The sequence below is a fragment of the Pangasianodon hypophthalmus genome, chromosome 3, assembly GCF_027358585.1.
Source record: "Pangasianodon hypophthalmus isolate fPanHyp1 chromosome 3, fPanHyp1.pri, whole genome shotgun sequence".
Classification (NCBI taxonomy): Eukaryota; Metazoa; Chordata; class Actinopteri; order Siluriformes; family Pangasiidae; genus Pangasianodon; species Pangasianodon hypophthalmus.
The window spans coordinates 10,960,708-10,969,990 of record NC_069712.1 but is presented as its reverse complement, the minus strand read 5'-3'; the positions used below and the strand labels follow the sequence as shown (position 1 = coordinate 10,969,990).

At 40.5% G+C, this 9,283-nt stretch overlaps 1 protein-coding gene across 1 annotated transcript; it reads left to right on the top strand.

The window, feature by feature from the left end:
• Positions 1 to 240: 240 nt before the first annotated feature.
• Positions 241 to 9,065, top strand: cdc42ep3 (CDC42 effector protein (Rho GTPase binding) 3). The gene is made up of 2 exons (XM_026943376.3): positions 241 to 866; positions 6,443 to 9,065. The coding sequence occupies exon 2, from the start codon at positions 6,667 to 6,669 to the stop codon at positions 7,642 to 7,644; it is 978 nt and encodes a 325-aa protein (XP_026799177.1). The 5' UTR covers positions 241 to 866; positions 6,443 to 6,666; the 3' UTR covers positions 7,645 to 9,065.
• Positions 9,066 to 9,283: the final 218 nt, after the last annotated feature.

The following is a 9,283-nucleotide window of genomic DNA, read 5'->3' as shown; positions in this document are numbered from 1 at the left end:
TAAATGGGCCCTGTTGTGCTCTTTGTGATGTGCTCTCTCTCTTTCTCTCTGTATGCAGCAAGGGATGAATCATAAAAAAGGGAAACGCTGCAGAAAGTATGAATGCAAGAATGGGAGGAAAATGCCCCAAAATCATTGGTGCATATCTGAATGTGTATTGTGGGAGGGAAACAAGACAGAGAGAGTGACTGATAGAGAGTGAGAAACTACACAAAACACATACATCCAATAGCAAGGGAGTGCATGCTTTCTGTTAGATTTACAGCAAGGATATTTTGAATCTAAATGCAAAAGGGTGAGGAGAGAGCAACAGGATGAAACAAAGGAAGGGTAGAGACTCTATGAGGAACACAGGGAGGGAAGGAGAGAGTGAAACAGGGTGATTGACAACCAGCATCTCCTAACAGGACTTCGTCTCCTACAGCCAGCTCCACCATCTGTCCACACAGCTTCTCGTAACGTAACTGTCCATTCTCGGTGAAGCTGAGAAACCACAGAAATAGAGGCGAAGTGATTGCAGAGAGAGAGAGAGAGAGAGAGAGACAGAGAGACAGAGACAGGTGCTGCAGGAGGGGAGAGCAGGAAGGAGGAGGAGGAGATTTCTCCCCGAGCAGAACGGAGAAGAGAGAAGCCGCACACAGTAACGCAGAGGAATTCCTAAACAGCTGTCCGGCAGACCTCCTGCCTGTGAGGAACGGACATCCAGGGCTAAGAGACGGAAAGACAGAGTGCAAGTCAGGGAGGAAGAGAAAACCGCTGTAGACTACACTACACAGAAGAAATTTGGGACAGAAAAATTTCACAAGACAAGCCACTACTTCTGCAGGAAGAACTGAGAAGTTCATCTTAAGACGATAAATACACAGGTAAAAAAAAGCTGGGAATTATTGGGTCACAACATATTCTGCCAATATACAGTATGCATAATTTTAAAGGTATTATTAAGGTGATGTTTATATATTGAATTATACATCTTCTATGCTTTGGTTTCTTTTTTACATCTGAGTTAATAGTTATGATATAAGAGGTATTAGTAAATTGTGCTGCAGTGCTGAATAACACTATATAATGCTTATGGTTTATGGTTTATGAATGTTTAGTAGCCTTAATAAATAAAAATGCCTGCTCATTCGAGATTCTAAGAAAATCAAGGGGGCGTGTATTTTTCGGTAAAGAGAAAAACTCTGCAGTATATTATTCCATTAAATTATTTCATGCATGCCACATGCCTGACTGTGTTTAGTAGGCTTTCTGTCTGTAGGAGTTTTGCTAAGTTCTCAGAGCAGAGCAGAAGCAATGACACACAAGTGCAAGATGGACAGAAGTAGTTGAACATGTGCCCACAACAAGAGTTGAAGCACAGCAAAAGCAACCTGATACTTTTTTGCCACTGCAGCAAACACTTTCCCACTCAGTCGACACACTAACCGCAATAACCGTAGAGCTGCTATTCAGCAGCAGCCAGAAGAACTTGGAGAGTTCTTCCAGCTGTTTTGACGTCCCCTTCGTGTTTTTCAGCCCTCTCATTTCATCTTCTGCACATGGAGAGCCAAAGACAACACGGGGGCTGAGAACAGAAGGAGAGGTGGACAGCAGGGGAGGGAAAAAATAAAGAAAGAGGGAATAACAGATGAGTCTGAAACAAGAAGAATACTTGCTCCACCCTGCCTGTCTCAAAAGACTCAGAACTCTCTAGCCCTCAGGCCTCGAAAGGAAGCGCCTAGCCTGAAGTATAATTACAGCTCCCTTTATGTTAGAAACTGGCAAGCCAAACTGGAGGAATGTTGAGTGAAGGCTGCCATTAGCCTATGTGCTATCAGCCTTTAATCTCTTTTATTACAGAGTGCAAAAGATGGGGTCTTCTGTCTATTTTGGACGTAGGAATGTTTAGGGTTAAGGGTCGGTCTGCAGAGACAGTTTGGTCACTCCAATGACATGCTTGTCATTCGTTTCCTCAGAGACATCAGCTGTATATGTCTAGCATAAGATGATCTCACTGCCACAGTTGGATGGATCTTAAATACATCATCAGCAGCAACAACTGCAGAGTTCCAAGTAGCCACCATGTTTTCAGCCAAAAAAGGCCAAGGCTAAAATAGGTCAGAGCGACACTCAGAGACAGCACTGTTGTAGGCACTAAATTAATGGCTGCCCTCGAAATGCACTGCTGCATACAGTGAGCTTAAAGTGCTGAGTGTTATCATTGCACTTGTCTAGATGAGAGCATGCTCATATTCACTCTAATAATAATCTGACCCACATTCTCCAGCTGTGATTTAATTACCAAGAACAAATGAGCAAACTGACATAAGTCGACACAAGGACCCTTACTTACTGTCTCACTAGCCCCCATTAAGACCCCCTCCTTCTGTCTGCCCATCTCCGTAATTAAACAGCACCCTCTTAGTGACTGGAGTGGGTCCAGGCTTTGGCTCTCACTCAGCCAGCAGGATCAGAGATACACTGATGACCTGCTGGCATGCAGGCCTTATGCTCCACTGTGGATGATTAAGATAGTACAGCACTAACACCTCTGAAAAGAGTGTGTGACAGAAGGGGGGTGGATGGATGGAAGGGAAATCCATAGTCATATTCTGCAGGAGAGTACATGGGCACGGCCAAGTGGGTGGCAGAATGGCAGCTGCTAGTCTTGAAATATGCCTTGCTAGTGGTTTACCCACCCCAAATCTGACCTCAAGTTGTATTTGAGAGGTTTTTTTTACTCATATCCAATTATATGACTTAACGATGCATATATAGGTCATGTTGACTGACTCATTCACAATAGAAAAGCTTGATAAAATATTAAGTTTTAATAAGAAATAATGTAATAAATCAATTACTACCAATTTATCGACCACTTAATGAAAGATTGTTGTATGGAGCTTAAAATATACTTTATCTTAAAAGATTTTTTGGTAATACTCTGCAAGGCAGTGGGACACTTGGACTAGGCTTGAGAATCCCTGCCAACCTTTTAATGTTTGTTTTCAAATTTCAAAATTAGTATAAAGATTAAAGATTTAGAAGCTATTTTTAATTAATGAACTATATACTATTTGATTATAAATTATAATTTATTATTGAACCTTAACTCTTATCAAAGATTCATCACCTTAAAGGTTCATAATTTTATCAAAGGTTCATCAAGGGAAGTTTGTATACCTATGGGTTCTTAGCTTCCCCAAGGGTTGAAGGGTTCCCCAAGAGGATCAAACTGAAGAATCCTTAAGGGTTCCAGACATAGAGTGTAGAACAACTATGAATCTGATACAATAATAAGTGATTATGTGGTTGGTCATTTTGGGACAAAACAAAACAGAACAAATCAGATATTCTGTCAACGTAACTGTGTCCTACATAATTAGGTTATTCCACGTATTAATGTGCTCTTGCTCTCCATTTGCAATTCCATGTCTTAAAATCTAAACAAGCCCCAGATAGAGGACCAAAGACACACACTGCCTGTGCCTTGTCCCTATTTTTAAAACCAGTTTAAAAATGATATAGTAGTAGAGAATGGTGTTTAGTTTAAAAACCAGACACTAAATAAAAGGGATGCATTCACCACTACAGTGCATTAGTATTATATTTTGGTTGTTAACTGTTACTTTAAAAATGTGTTGTGAACTGCAACAAATTTAACTACTGTTTAATTTTTCAGCCTTATAATTACAGAGATCTCAGACAGGGTTTCTTGAAGCACTGACAGAATGTGTACTTATTTGTGAAATTCCTCATGTGAAACTTGAGCATTGAGTCCTGCTTCCTAACCGAAGTGTCAGATTTACTCCATACGACATGTCTTGACATCAAATCCCACCTCAAAGAGTATTACTGTATTTACTGGTGTGCCTCCGTCACGGTATTTGCTAACATCCATCCCGCTTTGAAAAGCCCCCCTGCTCAGCTGTTAAGGCATTAGTATTGAGTTGAAAGCACTAACCATTTCCTCATGGAAAATAATGCAAGATGTGTACATTTTCTTAAATTTTGAATCATTTTGAGTCAGGAAGTAGTTTTCCAGGGTGTGAGAGCCTATGATTAATCAATAATCTAATAGTGCTAATAGTTGTAATGACATTCTACTGTCTCAGCACTGCATACAGAGCTCTTTCTTCACTCTCTCTCTTTTCACACATACACACAAAGACTTAAACACACAGAGTTCCTATTAGAAAAGAATGTGGATGCTGATCACGGGTGAGGAGGGGGTGCTTGTGGCACGCGACAGGCTAGATTGTTGGTGTGAATCCAATTTGCTTCCTCGCTGGAGTGAGTGCATCGAGTCAAGGTCAAACTTCAGAGTTGCAGAAACATAATGGAAGTCGAGGGGATTATTATGGAGACCGAGCAGAATGAAGAGAAGAAGACAAAGGAGGAAGTTCGAGATAAATGAACAGACAGTGCAATGAATAGTTTAGCTGGTTTAACTGTGACACTCACAGTTTTCACACTTGTCTTTTCCCCCAACATGTTTGCCTTTCACACAAACACATAAAATCTCTTCACCCGCACTTTCACATTGCCATATAATATAATTACACTAATTTTAGGCTAGGACAGCAGGAATACTAACACACATTCATTTGCCTACACACACACACACACACACATTCCTTATCCATCCATAAAGCTTAGAGAAACTATATATAGCTCTCTGGATGTTAGTCAAATGAGGTTTAGGCTATTTGTGTTGAAATGCATCAGCATCTAAAAATGTCTTTAAAGACATGTGGACTCTTTACCCTCTGGGCTGTGCAAAAGAAGACGCACACACAAACACATACACACACACACACACACACATATGTAGAGTGGGCTAAAAAGAACAATGCCACTCATTCAGTCTATGTAAGAAGGAATAGCAGTCATTGTTAAAGTACCATTCATTTTCCCTACACAATGTCACAAGTACTCTACCGCAGTCCAGTGTTAACCTTAATGTTGTGTACATGCACTGTAAATTGTTAGCATTTTACCATAGTCAAGTCGTGTATCCTGAGGAAATGGAATCTGTGCTGTTTTGTAAACAGATTGGAATTTCTGCTGTTTTGTCTTCTTTGGCTGCCACTCGCTGTGTTCAGGGCAGAGAGAACACAGCGCTGAAGCTTATAGTGTCTTATTTCAGCCAAAATTCTCCCCCTTTAAGGCTTAATGCACTTTTTTATTCACTTGTAAGCACACAGGAAATTGGATTGGTGATAAAATGTCAAGGTCTGCGCAACATTGCTTTTAGTGGCATCTATTCATAGCTTTAGGTGCTTTTCTGATTGAGGTCTCGGTGGCAAGAAAAGTACTGAGCTGTGCTGCTACAGGAATGTGGATGTTTTTTCAGTCATACTCACTGGTGTGGACTTGGCCCAGCCACTGCTTTTGTGATAGCTTGCAGTCTGTCGGTGAGGGTCAGCGCTTAGAGGTTTCTCAAAAGTAAATATGTCTATAAATGGGCAAGTACTCTGCCTCTCTCTCTCTCTCTCTGTCTCTCTCTCCTGCCCTCAGTTCTCTCACTCTCCTTATCTAGAAATATATCAACATCACTTTACATGCTATTAACCCTTGTTGTTTTGGCATCTTACTTACTTACACCCTAGTTTTACACATAAATATGTCTTTTTATAAAAATATCTGTAGAATTACAGGGTTTTCTCTGATTTACTCTGTCTGCATGGCAGTACGGTAGCTTTCTCTCCTGAGTCATTCTCACTCTGATCCTTCTAAAGTCCCATCTCCTCTCTTAGACCAATGTGGAATCCAGCTGGTTCATATTAGCACATACTAAACAGGAGCCGGACTGACTTTGAGCCAACAACAGCTTGGGCCCCTCACCATTCATGTCTTTCTGGTTGTTATACTGATCTGAAATCAGTGGTATGATGAAGTCATTTTTGGGGCTATCCTCTGTGGAACATACTGTTTTTCACCTCTCCAGAGGCTTTGCTATGAGTTAGGTAAAGTGATATCTTTGTTGGGTGGTTTCATGACAGATGCCATATATCATCAATGACAAACTGGCATGATTCAGAAGACTAGTCTATGAAAATGTCAACCTGTGCATGGGGGGACTACTTGAAAACTGAATGGACTGTAAAGTAAAACGTCAGCTCTAATCATTACACATGTACTGCTTTACATAAGGCAGGTCTCTTATGTAAGATAAAACATAAGACAATAGACAGGTCAGGCTGTTTTCTTGACTGAATCCATAGAACACACTATGAAAAGTTGGAACCCTGTCTGATAAGGAAAAACTTTGTTATTGGGTTCTACATAGACCCTTTAAGATTTCCCCCAGAGGAACCAACTGAACAACCCCTAATGGATCTAGATATAAGAGATTCATTGGATATTTTTTGTAAGAAAATATCATTAAATATATAAGAGCAAAAAAATGAGTCTAAACAATATTAAAAAGAGAAATGTATTTCTCTTTTTTCTCCAGGTAAAAGACATCTCATCTGGCCTATTAGGACCAAATCAGCCCAACAGTGAGGCCTGAGGACACTGTCACTGTATATCTACAATCCTCAAGTGTCTGAGAATGTAACTCCTCTCATTATCTGGGGAGAACTCGGATCAGCATCAGCATCTACATCACAGGATCATAGGGTTCAAAGACATCTCCCTTTCTTCTTTCTCTTCTCTCACGGATTTTACTGTTCTGAGATGCCGGCCAAAACTCCCATCTACCTAAAATCCAACAACAGCAAGAAAGGGAAGAAGTGTCGCCTAAGAGACATTCTGTCCCCAGACATGATCAGTCCTCCACTAGGAGACTTCCGCCATACTGTCCACATTGGGAAAGGGGGTTTATGTGACACCTTTGGTGACATGACCTTCCTTCAGGGCAAGTTTGAGTTGCTTCCTGGTAAGAGTGGCCTGGGTCGACCACAATATGGTGTCCATGGCGAGTTCATGCGAGCTAACAGTGCATCTGATGCCTCCTACATTGAAACTCCTTCACCAATCCTGAAGAATGCTATCTCTCTCCCTACCATTGGGGGGAGCCAAGCACTGACCCTGCCTCATATCACTACCACCATGTTACCCACAACCAGGGACCCACTGGACGACCTGGTTGGGCCACCCACTCCACCTGCCAGCTCAGAGGGGACAGATGATCTGGAGATCCTGCAAATGGAGAACCTTCTTCAGTCGATAACTATCTTCAGACGTGATCCGAGTCCTGTTCTAGAGGAGGTTAGTGAGAATTCCTTATTTCCTATCAACTTTGTGGAGAAATCACTGGAAAGGAATACCTCCATTTACAACTCTGAGAATGAGGATACTAAGAAGCCATTAATGTCTATCTTCATCAATGGCAATCACAATGAAAATGGCAACAGCAATAGGAGTAGCAAATGCAAAGACAACAGCATCAGCAATAATGACTATAATGACATGAACAGTGACATCTTTCAGTATGAAAAAGAGTTGGCCAGCATGAACGGAGATTGGGAAAATAGAGATAGTGGTGTAGAGGAAGGACGCATTTGTGACTTTGACTTTGAGTTCTCTAAAAGCAAGAGTCCCTCTCAGGAGTCTGTCAACCACAACACAGGGTCACTGCTGTCTCTCGAACTGGACTTGGGCCCTTCTATCTTGGATGATATACTAAATATCATGGGTAAACCTGAGTCTTGAACTGTGCCTCTGGCAAAAGCAGGAAGACAGAAGAAAGACTTGCCTGTCAAATCAAACACATAAGATTTATGGGTATTCTACATTGGAAATGAACTAAAAAGGCAGAGCTGCCTCAGTGATATTTCGTCCAGTATATTTTTATCCTCAACTTCAACTGTCTGTGCTTAACCAGTGTTGTTTCTCTTGTAGGTCATAAGAGATGCATGCTTTATCAAGTGTAGGAAAGCTACACAGAGATATTGTGCCTTTTAATGTCACCATTGGGTTAAATCAAGAAATAAAACTGTTTGGTGTGCTCGTCAGTTCTGTCACAGGTGTAAATATAAGCAGTACATTTTACACTCTATGCTGTTGTTCACTAATGCACAATGTTACATGTTATGTAATGATGTAATGATATTTCTCTAAGAGATGTACAGCTGTGTGAATTATCTCCAAACTTTGTCACAACCCCTCCACCTCCCACCCTGTACAGATATTATATTTATACTGACTCTCTCATTAACTGTGCTACAAAAGCATCAAAGCATATACCTATGTTTTTACTGTGTGGAGATACAATATAAAATAAACGAGTAAATAAGTAACTTTTTGATATGTCCCATTTGGGAAATGCTGTGTATTATTTTACCTTTCAGTCCAAGAAATCTTTAATTAAAAATGAATGTTACAGATGTGCTAGCAGAGAGAATATGGAGCCCACCCACCTTTTCCCTCGTCTCTGACATTCTTCTCATTCACCCAGAATGCCCTGCATGGGATCAGAGGTGGGTGAACAGTGCATCATTTCTACAGCCAGACGCCTGCACCGTTTGTCTACAAGTTGCTTGGTCAGAGGGAAGAGAGGGTCTTTAGCATTCCCCACATTCCACTGAAGCAGCACAAGTGCATAGGACAGGCCATAAATAAACATCCTGAACCATGACAAAGGGCCTTGATCTTTAGTTGAGGGTCGGATTGTAAAAGCTAACAGCCCAAAAGCAAACAGTTTTCCTTACAAAGAGTGAGATCTCTACTCACTACTGTAATTAAGAGCTGTCAATGAACTAATGCTGAAACATAAGTACTACAACCAGACAAGTGTAATTAACATGTCTGGAGTTGCTTGACATTGTTGTTTTTCCTCTTTTTTGTATTAATTTTTGCTAAACATATTTAAATGAATTTCAGCTGCTTTCACCTATGTGAAATGTAGCTATAATTACAGTTATCATAATGGCAGTTACTTGGCCCTAAAATCTCATGAAAGGTTTATTTGTTTGTTGCTTGAGGTTATTTTTAATATCCACTTTTCAATGCGACATAACTAAATAAGTAGACCTCAAATGCCACTGATTTCTATCTGTAATGCAATTAGCTAATTTTGGTGCAGTCCAAAGTCTCCTGTGAATGAGAACAGAAATAAACATGCGATATTCTCAGCCATGGTTCTTTTTGCTACATTCCATCTGATTGCTTCTGATGTTCGAGAACTGAAGTCATATGTTAACCATTACTTGTGTGTTTCCCGCATTGCACTGATTCTAGTGAACAGATGTGGCTTCAACTCCTTTATTTAAAGAAACCACAATATGACCTAAACAAGGTGCATAATTAATTAATATATTGTATGCTTTGTATGACTTAGTAAAGTACACTT